Genomic DNA, 22,170 nt, shown 5'->3' with positions numbered 1-22,170 from the left:
GACTGAAGGAAAATTTCATAGAGGGAAGCAGCTGAGATGAAACCCAGAGGAAGTATATGGGTTTCATCTCTGTTCACTGGAATCAGTGGAGGCTAACAGAGTGCCATGATGACCATGGCTGATCCATTTTTTGGCTCAGTGGAAAAGAACTATGAGAAGACAGACGTAATGTATGCCATTCTTTAAGAAAGGGCCGGAATTAAGATAGACACAGAAAAAGGGTATACCAAGGAGGCAAGAATAGCTGGTATAGTCGGGGTAAAAATACTGACAATTTGACCACAAAAGTGTTCACAGGAGAGGACAGTCACAAAACAAACTGAGGAAGGAAATGGGCATGCAATGAAGGAAATGCTATATGTAGTCTAACTCACCTACGGTTCAACTTTCTAGTCAATATTATTGGAGCTTTTGTTGTTAAAAGCCGTGTGCTGACTAAAGAGAATTTATGAATATACAAAAAATTATAAGAGAAAACAAGTCAAACATGATCCCAACCAATTACTGCGTCACATATTTTCTCCATATATTTAAAACACATGTCTTTAAAAAAAGGCATTTTATTATAAAGAAATGCTACTCTTAATCTTGTTTTGCGATTAATGTTATATCATGGAATTCACTCACTGAGCTCATATTTTACAATATTTAATACGGTAAACTATTTTTAAAATGTTTGGTTTTGGCTATACCCAGCATTACTCCAAGCTCTGTGTTCAAGGATTAGTCTTAGTGAGATCAGGGGACCAAAAGTGATGCTGAGGAACAAACCTGGGATGGCTGCTAACAAGGCAAGCATTCTATCTGCTGTACTAGTATCTCACTGATCCCTGGTTTTTAAGATTTATTGGCAACTGTTTTCATTAATTAGAATGAATGGCCATGTATCTTTAATCAATACATGTTGCATATGTAATTTCCCTTCAATTTTTCATAATTAAGGGTTAAATTGTTTATTATTTTTTAGGGGGATCACACCAAGCACTGCTCAGGGCTTACTTCTGGCTCTGTACTCAGGCATCATTCCCAGTGGGGGAACCATCTGGAGTGGTGCTAGGGATTAAGTCTTGGCCAGCAACATGCAAGCCAAGTACCCTACCTGCTGTACTACTGCTCTAGCCCCTGGGGCTATTTTTTTAGAGGTGCTACACCCAATGCTCCTGAGATGAGTATGGGCATAGGATATATTGAACACAGGGCCTAAACCACCAGTGTACATTTTTTATTATTAAAGTACTATGATAATGCTCTTCACATAAAATTTGTAGTGCCTCTGATACACTGAGAGGCACTACAAATACACCAAAACTTAAATCCATAAATTAAAGAAATGTTGTTGCAAACTAGACATTATTGCCAAGTATCCTCCAAAAATACTTTATCAATTTCTTTTACTGTATAACTGATAATGCATAACAAATAATAACCCATGATTCCAAAAATTTTCCAACTTAGCATGAAAAGAATGGCATGGTTCATTTAATTTCCATTTTTGGTCATCACTGGGAGACATTCTTTTAATATTTCATGATATTTTTATAATCTGTTTCTAATGAAATATTTAAGAACTTATACATTAAAGATATCAAAGGCTTGCCATATTTTAGCTGATGTTTTTTAATTTTTTACTTTTAATTACTTTTATTTAATCTGGTACACATGTATAACTGGTTGGCCACAGGCAGTTCAAAGCAAACACCTTACCTGCTATGCTATCTCTCCAGACCCTATAATTTTAAATATTTAAGTAGCTTAAAATGTCAGTTTTCTCTTTTAACAATTTTGTTTTTATGCCAAGAAAGGTTTACTCAACTCTTTCTGGTTTTGGGTCATGCCTGGAGGTGATCAGAGCTGACTCCTGGCTCTGGCTCAGGGATCACTCCCAGTGGGGCTTGGAGAACCGTATGTGGTGCTGAGGATTAAGCCTGTGTCAGCTGTGAGCAAGGCAAGTGCCTTACTTGCTGTACTATCTCTGGCCCCAGGGTTACTCAACTCTTAATGTCACTAACAGCTCCTTAGGTTGCAATTTTATATTTAACTATTTCCATAATTTACTTTGGCGTTACATTATAAAAGTAATTTTACATTTTTCATTTACATTTAATTTTACATTTTTACATTGATGCCACATATTAAAGAATACAACTTTTTACATAAACTTTAATGTCATCTTTTATAATATTAAATTATTTTACAAATGAAGGTTTATTACTATGCTTTTGAGCCCATTTCAATATAGTGTCTTGAATAACAAAAGTACTGTTTTAGAAAGATTATTTTGTCAATGACTGGTAAACTAAATCAGAAGTAGGGTGCCTTTTGTAGTACTAGTAGGACTAATTAATTTTTAGAACCAGAAAGTTCAAGATTAAAACTGAAAGTAACACTAGAAAAAAGAATAAGGAAACAACAAGAAAATGTACTAACACCTATTCATCTGAACATCTCATACCGATGACTCCTCTCAATACAACATCCCAGGGACAATCAGAATGATTAGCACTATAACAGAGGAAAAGCCGGGCAATAAATATGAACATCAAAGTTTCCTAACACAGTAAGAACTAAGACTATCAATGCATAAAGCAAAAGTTCAGACTTAAAGGGGAAAAGGTGACCCTGTATCAATGCTGACTACTATGAATGTTGAAGACAGGAAAGGCACAAAATTGAATCACAATGTCTTACCAATAAGGGGTGCCAATGAAAGATTTTCTCTTTGCAATTGTAGCTGTTATTTTTGCAGCAACACCAAAATCAGCTGGTGAAGAAAAAAACACCGAATACTTCATTTTTTTCCCAGTAAAACCACTTCTAAATTTAACCCTTAGGCATGACATTATTAATAATTCTAAGAGCAAACATAGAGAACTAGATAAATGGAACACCCAAATCTCTTCTTTATAACAAACACAATGAAAGAAAATAAGTCACACTTTATCTTGATGAATTTTGGGGAAAAAAGCACAAAAAACCCACCTGAATTCTTTTTTTGTTTTTTTTGGGGGGTAACACCTACCAGTGCTCAGGGTTTACTCTTTGGTAGGCACTCAGGTTTCACTCCTGGCGGGGCTTGGGAGACCATATGGGGAAGCCTGGGATCAAATCCACTGTACTATACTATTACTCTGGCCCCTGGATTCCATTAATTCTAACACAACTAGGCCAGCATTTTGGTGCTATTAAATTTGTCAAACACTATTTTTTTTTGTTTTGGGGCCACAACTGCTGATATTGGATAGCTACTCCTTGACTCAGTGCTTAGGAGTCACTACCTATAGTGTTCAGGGTAGTGATAAGGATTGTACCCGGATCCCCTAAATACAAATCATGTGTTCAGCCTGGTTAGCTATTTCTCTGGCTCTGAAATATGATTTCTTAAAAAGCTCTTGTCCTATGTATTTACTTCTTTCTTTATATAAGGGACATCATCAGTGAGTGTGAGGGTCCCAGAGCCACTCCTGATAATGCTCAGCCTGAAGGTGTGGGCCTGACAGTGTGGATCTTGGGCCTGGCAGTGAGCAAAAGCCACCAGAGCTACACTTACTAGTGCTGCAGCGAGGGCGGGTCATGTGGTAATGGGGATCGAACTCAGGGCTTCGTAGCATGCATGTAATCTATTATTTGAACTATTTCCCCAGCCCAGTACATATTTTTTTGGATTAAAAATGATTCAAAGTGAAATATATATACAATTCACCTGATGCAATGGAATAACCACCATTAAATCACCAATTCCATCAGATTGTACTTTTATTTCTAATTTCAAAACTAAAGTTCCACAAGTATAGTTATCATGTAACAGCCTTTTGTGAAACCCAGTTTGCAATTTTTCTAATACAAATAATTTTATGATTACTACTTCTATGAGGACTGTGGTGATGGCAGAGAGGACTGGAGCACATGCTCTGCATGCAGGAAGCCTAGGCTCAATCTCCAGCACAGCAGGGCACCTGTGTAACCCCTGAGCACTGAGCACTCAGCTGAGTAGCCCTTGCCCTCTGAAAATTCTTCCATTTTTAGGACTAAAACTTTAAGCTGAGTCCCAGGAATAAAATTATTTGACTCAAAAGAGCAACATTATTGTGTATCTTAATATGAATATTAAACTTATAAAATGGTCTAATGCTCACTTAAGACTGAACTTTAATGTTTTCAAAATAGCTTTTAGGAAACTGGAAATAACATACCCAATTTTACATCACCGTGATCTGTCAATAAAATATTTGCACCCTAAAAACAAAAAACCAAATACTATTAAATTAGCATCATAATTTTTCCTATAAAATTATTATTTAAACAATTTAAACAAACTTACTTTGATATCTCTATGCATTTTGCCTTTAGTGTGCAGATAAGCAAGACCCTAAAGTAAAATAAATAAACAAATAAATAAAGTTGACAAAAATTGCAAACTTGACTGCTTTATACTTAAACTCTTACTGAATAAGAAAGAACAGAGTAGTTTTTGGGAGGGTGAAAAAATAACCTAAATGAGTTTCTTTTTATTAACCAATGTTTACTTTTAAGTATCTTATTCATTTTCTGGAAAAAAGAAATAATCACCACCACAATTCAAAATAATGGACATATTGATACCCCTCCAAGTTCCTAAATAAATCATAAGTCGGCTTTGAATTATCTAGTTTTTGATCATTCTTTGGTTCTTGGGTCATAGCCAGTGGCGCTCAGGGCTTACTTACTCCTGGCTCTGTGCTTTCTTCTGGAGTTTCTAGGTATTAAGGTATTATATCTAGGTTTCTGATAAAATTTGTAAACTTTTACATGTGGAATGAATATGCTAAAATTGTTAACATACGGGTGTTCAACTCTCTTCATGTCACGTGTTAAAAGTCTAAGATTTCTCCACTGAGCTATCTTTTTACCTTTGCCAAAAATCAGCAGTCCATACATGTGTGTGTATTTCCTTCTGGTTCTTCTATTCCATTCAACTACTTGTCCACCATATGCCAATATCATTGTGTTTTGATGAGAAAAATTTTATTTGACTTGAGATTGCTATTAGTTCTCAAATCCTGTTCTTTTGAAAGTTATTTTAGTATGTCCAAGTCTGCTGCATTTCCAAAGGAATTCTAGAATTAGCTTAAGGCAAAGCCTGGCAAGCTATCCATGACGTATTCAATATGCCAAACACAGTAACAAGTCTCACGATGGAGACGTTACTGGGCCCGCTCGAGTGAACAACAGGAGGACAGTGACAGTGACAGTTCCTACAGAAACAAAAATTTCAAGTGTATGCTAAACACTTGCTGTCTCTTCAGATGATCATGTGGGATTTTCTCTCTTCTGTTAATGAGTCAACCTGAAATGACTTCTGACTGTTAAATCAACACTACATTCTAGGAAAAACTCTTTTTACTTTATTAACATAAAGCTATTTTATAATATGGAGTACTGAAAAATCCTGCATGCTTTTCACATTTATAGACTGTTATAATATCCCCTCACTCATTTCTAATATTGGTAATTTGTGATTTCTCATTATTTTTTCCTAAGCAAACTGACATAAATTTTATTGATCTTTTCAGAGGATCAGATTTTGGTTTCACTGATTTTATATTTTTTGCCTTTCACCAATTTCCACTCTGATACTTATTATTTTCTTTATTTGTCTGATTTGCTTCTATTATTTATAATTTCTTAAAGTGAAGGCTGAGGATATTGACTTCAGAACTTGCTTTTTTAATACAGGGATCACACAGTAAAATCTTTCTTCCTTCTAACAATACCACTTTCAAAGTATCTCATCTCAAGTGCTGTATTTCCATTTATATCATTCAGAATGCCTTTTAGTTTCTCTTTTGATTTCTTACTTGACGTGTTAAATAGTTAACAGTGCTTTATTTTATTTCCACAGACTGAGATATTCCATAAATATTTCTCTTAAATTAAGAAAATCAATTATCACGGAATATACACGACTTAAATCTTTTTATTTCGTCTTGGGACCACACCTGTCTATGCTCAACGCTTACTCCTGGTGGGCTCAGGGGGAACATGTTGGGTATTGGGATCCAATTCAGATGGGCCGTGTGCAAGGCAAGTGTCTTATCCACTATACGATCTCTCTAATCCCTGATTTAAACATTTTAAAATATACTGAGAATATTTTGTGGCCCAGAATGTGCAACATTTTGGCAAATGTTTAGTGGGCACTAGAAAAGCATGCATATCCTGTTATAGTTGGAGAAAAATGTCAGAAAAAATGGTCTGAGTGTATAATTCTCCATATTCGTATTGGTTTTCTGACTATTTCTTCTGTAGGGATTGTGTGAGGGATGCTGATATATCTGACTATAACTGTATACACTGGTCTCTTTTCCTTTCAGTTCTATTGCTTTGCAAAGGTTTTTGAAACTCTTCTTAGGGGCAACAACACGTGGGTACTCATGCCTTTTGACAAAATTACTTCTTTAATGTAACACTTGCTCTAATGTCTACTTTGTCTGGTATTAGTATTGCTATTATAGCTTTCTTTTGAATAGTTAGTATGACATGTTTTAAAAACTTCATTGTTTGTTATTTTTTGCTTGCGACTCAACCCCAAGGTCTCCGGTTTGCAAGGCAAGTACTCTACTACTGAGTGACATCCCTGACTTTTAAAAAAATTTTGGTCTATCTGTTTCTTCACAAAAGTATGTATTTTATAAGAAAGAGTCTATTTAGGTCTCCTCCAACCCCAACCCGCCCTCACCCAATTCTGGCACTCTCTGTTCCTTTTTTTCAGAAGTTTCTGTTTGGGGACCACACCCACACTTAATTAGTCTCTCTTAATTTAAATGTAGCAAAATTCATGAACAAATCAATAGCTAAGTTCTTGATAAGTAGTCTAGGGGCACTAAAAATAAAATTGGGAGACAAAGAATCATTAGACCTACTGAAGATTCTCAACCTACTTTAAAATATTACAGTTCTCATAGGCTCTGAAAAAACAAATCTTTATATACCAAATTTACCAAAGTTAAAGATATCTACTACCATTTATTTACTATAACATATCAGTTATGCTTTCAGAGAAATTAAAAATATGCTAATTCTCATTTCAATAGAAATGATAAAAGCCCTCATGTCTTGGTGCAAAAATTGGTTGCTTTTACTGCATAAAACTTGAAGGGAAAGAAAGCTAAGACAACTTGATATAATTAAGAAGCCTAGCGACTAACTCAACTTACACTTCTGGCTTTCCTCTGCTTTGTAGCAATTGATGACAAGACTCTATGAAGAGCACCAAACATCAACTTTGTGTAGATCATCCTTTTAAATAAATTTTTGTGACTCATTTATAAAAGAAATAACTAGCCTTACAGTACTTTAACATGAGAGTCTTTACAATAACATAAGAAAAAAAATCACCTGGCTTACTCTTTTACTTTGGAGGAGATCATTTGAACTATGAAAATGGAATTGCCTTTTTAACTATATAAACAAATGCAGTACCTGTAAAGTTTCTCTGCACACATAAGCTATTTGCAATTCGGATAGTGGTCCAGTAACTAGAAAGAAAGTAAAAACTACTGTTATATTTATATATAAAAGATTAAAAATGTCTACTTTAAAAAGCTGTTTTTCCTCTGCATTTAAAAAAGCTTCCACACAAACAACTGGAAGGTGGCTGAACATCTACAATATCCAGAACCTATGCCTACTCCTTTGTGGGTCTCTTTTAAGTCTTCAGTTTTATTCCTGTCTTTTTTCAGAGGAAGGTGGGAAGAAACCTCCCAAACAGTACATTGAGAACTGCTAGTGATACTTGGCTAACTGGGCTGGAGGGTTCAATTCTTGATTAGCCTATGTAATGCTGCTCTGGCCCACTGGTGCCAGAGACAAAATTCAGATGTTTGTTCATGCAAAACATGGGCCCTTGACCACTGAGCTTCCTCTCTGGTCCCACTCCTCTGCCTAGCATCGTCACTGCCCAATAGTAGCACTACTCTACTCTAGTCATTTGTCCCAATTTAACTTTAGAAGCAACTCGTTTCATTAACAACTAAAACTGTTAAAAAATGTTAACAAAGGCACTGTATGTTAATTAAGTATGGAAATACAACATACTCAAAGATATCCTAATATTCAGGTAAATTTAGGTGAACATTTTTGTCACTGGCTGCATTGACCACCCACCACCCCCTCACTGGCATTAACCCCAACCACCCAACACCCCGAATCGGCAGGACTATTTTGGACAGTAAAGATAATTTAATTCTACCACCACCACCACCAACCCTGCCCACTATCATACTTTATACACTCAAGTTAAAAATAAAGGCTTTATTTCTATTTTATTAGTGATTTTAATGAACAATGCATAATTGACCTATCGACTGTCTGTGCTTAATTGATCTATCAACGGTCTTAAGTAAAACTACAGTGCAGTTAAGGTGGCTGCTGCCCAGACACTATGCAATGAATGTCTGGGGATACAAAGACTGTTTCCCCCCAATACTGATGATGCAGTTTGAAAGTGTTGCTTGTTTTAGTAGTCTCTGAAAGTTAAGTAAAGTCAGTTTGTAGATCATGAAAAAAAGGTGGTATATTTCAAAAACCTTCTAAATATATTACCGGATGACTTCTTACAGCAATGTACTTTAAAAAAAAAAAGGTCTGAATGCTGGGAGAGGGCCCTAGACCACCTAGGTGCTGCTTAGGAGGCTTTTCAACCCACCAAAAAGAGGGGAAAAATCTGGACTGTACAAGTACTCTTGGATTTCCCAGTATAGGCTCCAGGATATTTCAATAACTGACATAAATGGGAATTTAGATTTATTTTATTCAGTGTTCCAGTAGTAAAAGCAAAAGAATGTAAAACTAAAAATCAAACATTAATATTACAGGCAAACTGGAAAAAAATTTTAAAATTTAGTAATCATTATAGTCAAAGTCAGTTTTGAAATTTAAAGTTAAATTAATAATACCATGGTAAATATCTTGAAGCGATCCACCACCACAATATTCCATACAAATCCACAGTTTTTCCCGGCTAAGAGGAAAGAGAAAGAATATTATATTAGCTAATATTTTTCCATCACAGATATACTCCAAAGGTTTTCGCTCCTCTATATACAAAGGTTTACAATGGACTGTAGTGCATAACAGAAAATTGTCCTGGTAGTATCTCAACAAGATACGGAAAAGCTGATGAACTTCACTGTTGCTCCTATCATATTAAATGATTTACCATATGCTCAACTTTATAAACTAAAATTCTTGTAATTGCAATATTCAACTAAGATTGCTGGGAAATGTGTAACTCCCTGTGAATATAAACTATTTAATAAAAAATTTCAATAAAATGAGAAATTTTAGGCAATTAAAAAGTGTATACTTAACAGAACTTACATGAAAGAATGAAAGACAGTAAAAATGAGAATATAAAATATGAAGAAGGCAGGTGCATTTTATTTTTACCTGAGATAGCTCCCAAAGTAGGCGACAATATTGCAATGTTTACATTCTTTAACCATAAAGATTTCTTGTTGAATCAAAGAAAAGTCATCTCCTGAAAAACATAACAACAACCTGGTCACCACACTGCACTTGAGTCTCTATGAATGTGGTTAAGCAGGAAGAAAGACTTTCCTAGAGGTCATTGTGTAGGGGGCCACGTATCTCAACAGTACTAGAGGTGGTCAGGTACAGGTCACTCCCTGCAGTTTTCAGTTGGGCAGGAGCCAGGTAGTGCTGGGGGCAGAACTCAGTGTTTCCAACATGCTTAGCAAAAACACTACCCCAATGCCAAGAATTATCCCCCATCCTGGCCTTTATTTTGGTGCTTCCCCTCTGGTGCTTAAGGATAGGTTGGGGAAGGGGCAGTGGGAGCCATTCCCAGTGATGCATGGCTGGTAGTGTGACACGGCCTGGACGTTCAGAGTTTGAGCTAACTTCAGCTTGGCAGTGCTCAAGAACCACTATGCTGGGGGACACTTTGAAGCTGGAGAATCAAACCCTAGATCCCCTTGTGCACTGCTTTGTGGCCTCCTAAAAAATGCACAATAGGTCAGACTACAGGGGTTAAAGTGCTTGCCTTGCCGACCTCAGTTTGATCATTAGCACTACACATGGTTCCTCAAGCAATGCCAGGAAAGATCCCTGAGCCCAGAACCAGAAGCAAGCCCTGGGCACCACTGGGTGTGGCCCAAAAGCCACTCCCAGACACAAAAAAGCACCAAAACTCTGGTCAAGTGTGTGATCCTTGGTAAATATGTGAAGCCACAGGGACCCCCAGCGGAAACTGCAACCAGAGTGTTTGCAAGAACCACAACTGCACAGTGGGGTCCTGATAGCACCTTGGCTCAATCTGTGAATAAAATAACCAGATGTGTGAATCCCATGGCCAAATATGTCTGTGACTGTCACAAAAGGAAAGGGGAAAACAATAAAAGTCAGTGGGATACAGAGCTAACTTAAAATCATATTAGAAAAATATAGATGGCAAAGAGAAAACTCAGAAATTAGCCTTACATGACTATACAAAAAAAATCTTCATACAAGTCAGAGACATGTTTTCCTTATATTTCTAATTTCAATCATGTGCTTCCAACTGACTAGCTATCAATCAGGTTTTCATGACCCTTCCTCAAATTAGATACATTTGTTAAAGTGGCTCACAAAACTCAGGAAACACATTTATTCTCCAGACCACTAATTTATTACACTGTAGCACGGTCCTCCCTTTGTTCATTGATTTGCTTGAGTGGGCCCAGTAACATCTCCGTTGTGAGACTTGCTGATACTGTGTTTGGCATACTGAATACATCACAGGGAGCTTGCCAGGCATTGCTGTGGAGGCGAGATACTATTGGTAGCTCGCTGGGCTCTCTGAGAGGGGTGGAGGAATCGAACCCGGGTTGGCCATATCGGCCACATGCAAGGCAAATGCCTTACCCGCTGTGCTATCAGAAATAATCAAAAGGGAGAAATGCATATAGAAAGGTTTGGGAAAGGGCAGAAAACTTATACAAATCGCCCTGTGTTCAGATTCTGTGCCTTCTTCTGAGTTTTTTTGGAGGCAGCTTCTTCACATGGGAATGACTGATTAACTCACAGGCCAGTAGTGCCTGAACTCAATCTCTGGACCCCTTCATCTACGTGAAGGTCAGGGAACAGGGATGGAGTAAAAGTGAGAGACACTCCAATCTTCTTAATGTAAGCAACTTCCTAGTCTCTGATTCTTTCCAAAAGTTTCGTTCATAGAACAAGAGACCCTTAACTCTCAAGGGCTTTGGGTGCTGTTAGTATGGACTGTTGGATGACGACCAAATATACAAGAAAAATGTAACTGGTTCTCTCAATAGCTAAAAAACATTAATTCTTATAAATCACAAGATCAGAGAATCAACAGCATTATAAAATGAGGTCGTTGTGTAGCTGTTACTGAATGCTGACTTTATGTTAAGCATTGGAAATGTGTTGATATAAATTTAAACAGCCAATGTTCTCTGGGGGGAGGGCTATCAGAAAATAAAACACATATATCAAAAAGTGCAAAGTGGGACTAGAAAGACAGTACAGTGGATACGGCATTTGCCTTGTATGCAGCAAACCCTGGCTCAACCCCCAGCATTTCATGTAGTGTCCTGCACTCCACCAAAAGTAATTCCTGAGTGTAGAGTTAGGCTTAAGCCCTGAGCATCACTGGATGTGCTCCCTCTCCCCAAAAGAAGAACTAAACACAAAGAAGAAAAATTAACCTAAGCTTAGATTAGAAAGTGATGAACCTAAACATTATTTTTCAAAGAATGAGTAGTCAGGAAGAGTTTTTTGTTAAGGGGATACTTGAAAAATCTGTAAAGTCTAGTAAGGTCAAACAAAGTACCTAATAGAACAGAATTCCTGGCAGGAAGAACAGCTGGCATGACACCTTAAAAGCAGGAGTGTGGCTGTCATGTTAGAAAACAGAAAGAAATTCAGTGTTTCTAATTAAGCCAAAAAGGTGAGATCAGAGGAGAGACTGCTTTTTTTAGCCACTAACTTTCTGCCCATTCAATGACTTGGAATTCTTTTCTGAGCAAAATGGCAAGCTTCTGAGAGTCTTTAAACAAGTGAGTACAGGATCTTATTTTCGCTTCAGAAAGACTGCTGTAGCTATTGTGATGAGAACATACTCAGCATGGTGCATGGGGAGAAGGGAGGTTGGAAGTAATATCAAAGACGAATGCAAGGAGATCATGCTCAAGCTGAAGTGACCTAAATGAAGGACACAGCTTAAGAGACAAAATGGAAGGACTCTGGAAATGGAACTTAGTGAAGACAGAAATACTTATTTTAAAAATATTATACAGGTGGGGTCAGGAGATAGTACAGGGGCTACAAGCATCTGCCCAGCATGTGCCATACCCAGATACAATCACCCACACCACATGAACTCCTGATTATCAGTGGGTTTGGCCCTGAGCACTGCCAGGATGGCCCTCGTGATCCCCTGCACCACATCCTTGGGCCCTAATGATTAACTGTCAGCTCAACTGGTTAAGTATGACCAGGAGTGTCCCCCATCCGCTGCATCCCTGAACTAGGAGACCTTACCCACACAAAAAAGTTGCACGGGCGATTTTCATTCACTCTCCTTCCCCTGAGATTGATCTCAATTTTTTTTTAGTAGTCCACTTAAAGTTATTCAAGTTATCAAGCAGTAGATCCTGTTCAGAACTGGAAGCAATCTGTTTCCTAAGCCCAAAATCTACTGTAATTGTTAAGTCCCTAAAATTTATGTGACATTAATGTGACAATATTTTATGGAAGTCTACAAAGTTAATTAATATCATCAAAATATTCTATTCTATTCACACACACATACACACACATTCAAAAAATAAATAAATACATTCTACTGAATTTCTAAAAATGTACCTTAGTAAAGTTTCACAAAAAATACTAGTGGGCCAGAGAGATAACTCAAGGGGCTGGAGACAGGAGAGAGAGTGTACATGCAGAAAGCCCAGATTGAACCACAGCACTGCACATGGTTGTACCCACACCACAAGAATAAGCCCTAAGCACTGAGCCTGAAATAGTTCCTAAGTACAGCTAACATACACACACAGACACACACACACAAATATCTAAGTGACCTTCAAATATCAACTGGTTTATATTTTTATATTTACTATATTATTTCTACTTCATTGTTTTTGTATTTTCATTATTACTACATTAGACTTGTGATGGAACAACCAAGGTACTTGCTAAATTGTAAACAATACCATGATAAGTGCCAGATTTGTGTAATATTAAGAATGTTCTTAATGTTATTCCTTCTCTCTTAATCTTGTTGGATTTTTATGTGAAAAAACAAACACATTTTATTTACTGAAAGAACTATGTGCTAAAAGCCAATATAACAAGTTTGAGAACCTCTGATATAGTATTAAGACTCTTTGCTAATAATTCAACTAAATTTTTTAACTTAAAAATGTGTCAGCCAAAGAGATGGGCGGTTGGTGGGGGGGAGTGGAGGGAATCTGGTGCTACTGATAGTGGGACGCAGACAGTGGCCATGGGACTGGAGTTGGAACACTATCATACTGAAATTCTACTAGCAATAACTTCACAAATCAAGCTGCCTAAATTAAAAAAAAATTAATTCTATTGGAAAACCTAAACTACATCTTATATATATATAAATTATTAAACACAACATTACTAAATTTTGATTCTTATTTTAATCTTCTAATTATTAGTTTCATGGGAGAACATCAGAAACAGTGTCATGGGAAAATATCTGGGCATTCTGCATGCAAATGCTAATTCCAGATGGGCATCAATAATGTAAATCACTTTTTAATGCTTAATGTAACTTTTATGGTTTTTTGGGGGGGAATAACAGGGATACCTAGCAGAGCTCAAGGCTTATTTCTGGTTTTGCATTCTGGGAACACTCCTGAAGAGCTCAGGGGGGCACACACGGTGCCAGGAATCAAACACAGGTCTGCTACGTGCAAGGCAATTGCTCTTCTGGTTGTACTATCTCTTCCTCCCCTTCATGACTATGTTTTAATCCTTAATATCTATCACATTAATATTCCTGAGAAAAGTCAGCCTGTATAAAAAAGTATCACTGTCACTGTCCTCCCATTGTTCACTGTTTTGCTTGAGCGGGCCCAGTAACACTGTGAGACTTGTTGCTGTGTTTGGCATATTGAATATGTCACGGGGAGCTTGCCAGGCTTTGTTATGAAACACTGTCCTCCCGCTGTTCATAGATTTGCTTGAGCGGGCTCAATAACGTCTCAATTTTGAGACTTGTTGTTACTGTGGTTGGTATACTGAATACATCACGGGTAGCTTGCCAGGCTTTGCCATGCGGGTGAGATACTCTAGGTAGCTTGCCGGGTTCCCCGAGGGGGCGGGGGAATGCAACCTGGCTCGGTCAAGGCTGACTGCGCACAAGGCAAATGCCCTACCACTGTGCTATCGCTCCAGTCCATAAAAAAGTATAGAGAATAAAATTAAAAGTACTCATACATAAGTACTATTTATTTAAGCAAAAAAAAAATAGTATTTAGTATTTATTTAGTGGTATTTATTTACTAGTATTTCATTTCATTTCATCATCCTGTTATTCGTCGATTGCCTCGAGCAGGCCCCAGTAACGTCTCTTTCATCCTAGCCCTGAGATTATATTCAAGGCTCTTTAGGAGAATGAGACCCATCATTGTTACTGGTATTTGGCATATTTGGTACGCCACGGGGAGTTTGCCAGACTCTGCCCTGTGGGCAGGCTACATTCAATAGCCTGCAAGTTTGTCCAAAGTAGGAATGAGACAATAAGATGTCATAAAAAAAGATGTCATAAAATCCAGATCCCGGAACCGCGCGGCCGCAAGCGACATCTTATCAGACATCTTACTAGTATTTAGTAGGCAAAATACTACAAAGTACTGTAGTATTTTGCCTACATTGCCCATGACACAATAGCATCCAAAATGCAAAACAAATAAAATTATCTCTGCAGATCTCAAGATCTTCGATGTAGAAAATCCCGAAGGACCACAAAAAAACATTCTAAATAACTGCTGCAAAACTACACAGTACAAAATCAACTCAAATATATCAGCTATGGAGGAGGCGAGGGAGATGCCTCAGACAGAGAGCTTGTGTAAGTGTTCTGTTCGCAGGAGCCCTGGGTTTGAACCCTAGGGACACATGGCACCCCTCACCTCAAATCTGTTATATTACTATACACTAGAAAGCACAGAGTACAAAATTAAGAATGTAATCCTATTTATAATAACATCAAAAATAATAAAATACTTACCTAACAATAGAGATGATTTATAAAATATCTGATGGTCAGGGTCTGAAAAACTTATTAAAATATCTACTACCCAAAGAACTGTAGATTCAACATAATCTCTATTAAAATCCCAATGACACTTTATGACTCTTTTTAAGAAATAGAAAAAATATCACCCTAAATTCACAAGGAATCTTGAGACCCCTAATAGCCAAAATAATTTAAAGGAAATAAAAACAAAGCTGTAGGGCTTCCATTTCCTGATTTAAAACCTATTATAAAGCTACAGTAAACAAAACAGTATGGTACTGGCGTAAGGTGACACAGAGCTATATGAACTAGGAAAGAAGTCTAAATAAATTTACACCTATAGGATGACATGATCTGTGACAAGGGCACTAAAACCAAACAAAATAAAATTTAAAATAATGAGAAAAAAATCCAAATATGTAAGTGAAAAGGAATGAAGTTAGATATGTAGTTTTTACCACCAAAAACAAACAAAACTCAAAATGGACATTAAAGGCTCGATGGCAAAAAACAAAATTATAAAACTTTCGCAGGAAAATACAAAGAAAAAGCTTCAAGACACTGATTTTGGCTATGATTTCTGAGGCCTGACACTAAAAGCACTGGCAGCAAAAGCAGAAACAGAGAAACAGAACCAAACCAGACCCAGAGGTTTTGATTGATTAAAGAAGTTAATCAAGGACTAGGGATGTAGCTCAGTAGAAGAGCATTTGCCCTTCACATGTGAGGCAAGTGTGGGTTCAACCCCCAGAACCATAAATATAAAGAATTTGTTCGAGCAGGCCCAGTAACGTCTCCATTATGAGACTTCTTGTTACTGTGTTTGGCATATTGAATGCTCTCCGTAGCTTGCCAGGCTGTCCGAGAGGGGCGGAGGAATCGAACCTGGCTTGGCCAGGCTGGCTGCGTGCAAGGCAAACACCCTACCGCTGTGCTATCAAAAGATAAAGTTGAAAAAAATGGGAGAAAAAATGAACAAAACACTTCTTCACAGGAGATATATCCAGTGGTGCTCAGAACATACTCTGGGCTCTGCACTCAAGAATCACTCCTTTAGGGACTAGAGGGACCCAAACGAACCATGTGCAAGGCAAGCACCTTAGCGACAGTACTATCTCTCTGGCCCAACACTTTAGAATTTTTATGAGCATTAGGAAAAGCCTCAGAAGCAATCCATTTCAATAAAATTTTAAATACATTTAAATTACCAAAGGCAAATAGATAAATCTACAATAAAAGTTAGGACTACAGAATTATTATTATCTTTAATATCAGTTTATTTTAACTAGGATAAAAAGTTTTAGTGAGTTCACAGCTGGAATTTCATTTATTCTTTTTTCCCAAGAATTGTTTATCTTTTAGCAGATGTAAATTTTTTTCTAATTCATATTGGCAAGTAACTCTCTTCTTATGTCTAAACACAATTCCAAACCAGCTCATCTGTTAAACTAATACAACAAAGTACTGTAATATTATATTGGCTTTGGTGCAATTTTTTAAAAAGTAAGTTTATTCAAGAATTAATTTTAAAAATAAAGCTATTTCCACAATTATTTGAAGTATATGAATTTAATCTTGGGAAAATATATGAATATATTGCATTTTTACATGCCCTTATGTTTGCTCCAAAGAGAAACAATCTATTTTGATACTTCAACTAAAAATGCTATATAAAACTTGGTATGAAAATAAACTAGTTTTAAATGTGAAAAACTAATTCAAATAAAATGAGAACTAATAAATAATATCAGTAACAAATTAAGTATAAAGTATAAAAAATTATTTTCTAAGGACTATTTCTATCTTTGTTATGCACTAAAATCCATAATCACTACTAATTATGAATCAAAATCTATGGATATTAATTCTTTACTAAACTTACTTTTCAAAAATTGCATAAAGCCAATATAATATTACAGTGCTTCTTTGTATTGGTTTAACAGATGAGCTGGTTTAGAATAATATTAAGACATAAAAGATCAATGATGGGAACTGACATTATTTGACTATAAAACTAAATTAAAAACATTATTTAAATGTAAAACTAAGACTAAACACTTTGTACAATTCTTTTTAAAAAATGCATCACACACTATTACACATTCATGACTCAGAATCAAAGAATTCTACGAAAGGGGGAGAAAAAACAAGAGAAACAAAGCAAAAAGTTCTAAAACTAAAAAACCCATGTAAATTAACAAATGTCTGAAACTGGGAGATGAAGAGACAGTCACTTAGAAAATAAAATGGTAACAAGATGTTAACTAGCCTTATTGTGGTGATCATTTCACAATGTGTACAAATAGCCAATCACTATGCTATAAACCCAAAACAAATGTTATTTGTTGATTGCATAGCAATTAAAAACTAATCAATATTCTAATTATGAAATACCTGCAGAAATCAATGAATACTTTTCTAATCAAATTCTCAAAAAAACTTAAAACTGTAGTTCAAATACTTGACTATAATCTTGACAGAAAGTTTATAATGTCACTGCATCTTCCAATTTCGGGACAAGCACGGCTCAAATTTGATTTAATAATAAAGCTATCACATCAAACTCATCTTAACTATCAATCTTCTATGGAATTCAACATAATCACATTGAACAGCTTGTTGACCCAACAACATATGAGGGAGCACTTCAGGAAGGAAGGGAAACAAGGAAGGAGACAAAAATGCTACTAAACCCACAAGTGTTTGGAAATTGATGGCAACAATACATACCAGGCTCCAATTTGATAATTTTTACTGCAGCCAACTCTCCTGTGTGTATATTCCTTGCCTAAAAAAAAAATTAAAAATATTTTAAGTTTGTTAATTATATAAAACTTTCCTGGAACTATGTTCATTAGTATATTAACAAGAAATCAGAAATATTAATAAAATATTTATTAATTTCCGCCTAAAGAAAAATACAGAAAACATACACAAACAAAATTACCTCCAGTCCCACCACTCAAAAATAGCTACTTCTGGGCCCCGAGGATATGGCTAAGTATCAAAGTTCTACCTTGTAGGCCTGAAGGTAAAAGATTAATCCCTAGCATCTCCCCATATGCAGAATAGTAATCTTAGTGACAGTTATCTATAATTTCCAAAGCCACATCAAAGTGTTTTTTCTGTGGTAATAAAAACTGAAGTGTGTGAGTACCACAACCACGAGTGTGAGCACTGCAACTAAATGTGTAACCTCTTTTTTGTTTTGTTTTGTTTTGGGGCCACACCCAGTGGTGCTCAGAGGTTACTCCTAGCTCTGCACGCAGGAATTATTCCTAGTGCTGCTCAGGGGACCATATGGGATGCTGGGAATCAAACCTGTGTTGGCTGCATGCAAGGCAAGTAAGAAGCCTACCAGCTGTACTATATATAGCTCCAGTCCCAAGTGTGCATCATCTTAACACTGCACTAATAACAATAAAGAGGAAGCAAAGAGGTAAAAAAGTAGTTACTGTTTAAAATGTTGCAGTACTTTCTCAAATCTTTTCTTTCCATTTAAATTAGCTTTCTGAATTATAAAAATACCCATAAACATATATTAACATTATAAAGGTCATATACCACAAATACACATCTAAAATTATATTTGACTCTGAAAAAAAAAATGTTTTCCCTCTAGAACAGATACAAGATAAGTATGTTCATTCACCATTATTACTACTAAGAATTACTAAATAGAACAAGTGGCAAAAAATAAAATAAAATGGAATTCTAATTGGAAAAGAAGTGGTGAACCTATTATAATTTACTGATGGCATGATATATATACAGAAATCCACAAAGTTTCCACTAAAAAATATTAGAAACAATAAATCAGTGGCAGGTATAAATACATGATCAATATAAAAAAATTCTGCTGCATGTAAACAGTGTTCATATGTAAACAATGAACTAGAAGAAAAAGTAATCAGAGGACTGGAGAGAGAGTATGTCAGGTTAGGTGCTTGCCCTGGCCTAGCACACGGCCAACTTGGGTTTACTCCCTGGCATCACAAATGGTCCCCTGAATACTGGCAGGAGTGACACCTGAGAAGAGTTAGGAGTAAGCCCCAAGTACCATAGGGTGTGGTCCCCCAAAACCAACAACACCAAAAAGCAAAACAAACAACTCCACTTCATAAAGATTTAGTTCCTTGTAATAACCGAACAAAGGAGGTAAAAGATCCACATAACAAAAACAATAAGACTTTGTTAAAAGATAAAATGGAGACAAAGTAATAGAAATATATGTCATACTTATGAATTGAAAGAATATTGTTAAAATTATCCTATTCAAGGAATGTTTAACACAATCCCTATGAATTCTTCAAGGAAAAGAATAAATACTACTGAAAGTTATACAGAACTATAATAATTGAAAAAAATTATCATCTGTATTTTACTACCCTTGGACAAAGGTTGTGTTAGGTTCAAGGATATAGCTTAGCAGGAGAGCAGTTGCCTTGCATGTATGACGTCCTGGTATCAATCCCCATCACCACCACACTCAAAAATATTTTGTTTGCCTTATAGCTTATTGCAATTCCTAAAATCTTGAAGCATTTAAATCTCTCTTGGATTACAAAACATGATGTTTATATAAATTTACATTTTGCAGTGTTCAGTGTTTCACATGCCAGTGAACCTCAAGTACAGCAAATACGGCAAGAGGTTCCAGAGGAAGTAATAACCAACCTCCTGGGAATCGATTGTTCAGTGGGTTAAAAACTGCTTTTGAAGGCAGATTTTATAATAATGACAGCAATTATATCTGCAGTGCTTATGGTTTGATGACTCTAACTTTCACACCTTTATTATATTTAAATGATTAAATTAATTTTAATACTAACTCAGTAAAGCAAGCAACTTGCCCACAGCCATTCTGGCAGGGCTGAGTCAGAGTAAAGACCTGCACTCCAATGTCAAGGCAACTTTCCAGAATTCCTACAGACAGAAGCTTGTGCAGGGTCTTGCCAACAGGGTAAACCAGAGAAACCAGTGACCATCTGCAGAAGCCTGGGGAATGCAGTGGAACAGCATTTGGAGGTGCAGTTGATGAGCAGCACCCTCCCCTCCAAACAAGGGAGGAGGAGCCTAGAGAGAGAACAGAGACTGAGAGCTCTCCGGGTACAGGCATGGGGTGGGCCAAGAGCCCAGCACTGAGTCCAAGGCCTACCTCTGTGCATGGTGGTTGCAAGGAGCTAGTGTGAGCAAGAGAATGGAGCCCTCACCCCGAGGCAAGTACCAACACCACCACATCCTTAGGGCACAGCAGCAGCTGCAGCTCCTCCCATCTGTTTCTGACAATAGGGGAAGGGCATGTTTCAACATTTGGAGAGAGATGAGACAGCAATCGCATCCCAGACGCTTGAAGCAGGCCAGCAGGGACATACAGAATATAGGTGACTTGGGGGCAGAACAGATCCAATTCACAGGTCACCTGAACTGAGAAGGCAGTGAGGCACAGGTGCTAACGTTAGTACCTTAGAGGGGAACAGGCTCACAAGTCATTCAGAAACGAGAAGGAATCCAGGCACACAGATGAGCTGGGGCACAAGCTCAGGCACCAAGCAGTCTGCAAAGCACACGAGACTGAGACTGTGAGCCCTTAACTTCTGGCCAGGCCTTCCCTATAGAGACGTGTGGGCACTTTGGGGAATTCCTGATGGGAAGCCTAGTCCTCCAGGGCTAACAAATTTGGCTTACAGCCATCCCTGGCCTCACAAGAAGTCCAAATCATCTGGTTGCATTTGTCCATGCCTTTCAAAACTATTGAAAAGGCATTTGTGGTAGCCAGAGATAAGTGGATCTCCAAGGCATCAGCTAATCATGAGAATGGGAACAATGGAATATTACTTGACCCTCCCTCTTAGTACCTCCAGCTTTATCTCCCATGCAGCACAAGGCATAAAGAATAAATGAAGGAATTCATAACTACCATCAAAATGCTGGTAAATAAGAAGAAACATCAAAAAACGTCAACAACAATGAGGGCAAAAGCCCAGAAAGGTCCTCAACAACATCAAAAGGTATGGAGTAAAAATTACTCTCAAAGTTGAATGACATGAGGAAATTAATGCAATCAATAAGTTTGAAGAAACCTTTGCAGAAAAAAATGAAAGAACCTATTCAAACAGAAATGAAGAAGCTCAAGAATACCATAGCAAAACTTAAATGAAAGCAGAATAGAAGAAACAAATACTTGAATCAGTTACTCTCAGGCCCGGGTATATGACATCATCAATAAAGAGGTAACAGAAAAGAGAACTTAAAAACGTAAAGAAAGAGTAGATATATTTGTCATCACTAAAAGGAACAGCCTCTGCATCATAGAAATAACAGACAGGAAAGAGAGAAAGGGGTAAAACTGCCAGTGGAAGAAATTATAGCTGAATATGTCCCCAGTCTGAGGAGAGAGCCAGACACACTGATCCAGGAGGCACAAAGAATTTCAAATAAAATAAAGCCCAACCCCCCCCAAAAAAAACAGAACCACCAAGACACTTTTCAAGATAGTATGAATTGAAGAGAGGGGCCAAAGCAATAGTACAGCAGGTAACAGGAGAGAAGCAAAGACTCACTCACAAGTAAAGAAATCCCAATCAGATTTCCCAAACAAAAACTCTACTAGCAAAAAACTAAAGGGGAACATTCAAAATACTGAACAAAAAGAACCTCCTGTGAAGGGAAAGAACCTCCAACGAGAATCCTCTACCAAATCACTCAGATTTTTGAGGGTGAGATAGAAACATTCTCAGACAAATAACAGCTGAGGACATCTGTTGTCACTAAGCCAAATCTATAAGAAACACTAGATGGTTTTCTATAAAAAGCAAGGAAACCCCAATCAGAAACACAAAGGTACACCGTTGTAAAATGGGGAAGGTGGAAGGGAGTATTTAAGT

General features: G+C 37.0%; 1 protein-coding gene across 2 annotated transcripts in view; it reads right to left on the bottom strand.

Annotated features, from left to right (window-relative positions):
- The window catches only part of MAP4K5 (mitogen-activated protein kinase kinase kinase kinase 5), a 106,084-nt gene that overhangs the window by 54,016 nt on the left and 29,898 nt on the right, over positions 1-22,170 (bottom strand). For both annotated transcript variants that reach the window (XM_056133595.1, XM_056133596.1), the window contains exons 3-9: positions 18,014-18,071; positions 9,427-9,517; positions 8,934-8,998; positions 7,459-7,514; positions 4,319-4,366; positions 4,191-4,233; positions 2,689-2,761 (exon numbers count right to left, since the gene is read on the bottom strand). In XM_056133595.1, coding sequence (XP_055989570.1) covers positions 2,689-2,761; positions 4,191-4,233; positions 4,319-4,366; positions 7,459-7,514; positions 8,934-8,998; positions 9,427-9,517; positions 18,014-18,071 — 434 coding nt within the window. The remainder of the gene's footprint in view (positions 1-2,688; positions 2,762-4,190; positions 4,234-4,318; positions 4,367-7,458; positions 7,515-8,933; positions 8,999-9,426; positions 9,518-18,013; positions 18,072-22,170) is intronic.

Source organism: Sorex fumeus, unplaced genomic scaffold (genome assembly GCF_029834395.1).
Source record: "Sorex fumeus unplaced genomic scaffold, SorFum_2.1 ptg000098l, whole genome shotgun sequence".
Classification (NCBI taxonomy): Eukaryota; Metazoa; Chordata; class Mammalia; order Eulipotyphla; family Soricidae; genus Sorex; species Sorex fumeus.
Note: the sequence above shows the minus strand (reverse complement) of the source record. Positions and strands in the feature narration are given on the sequence as shown.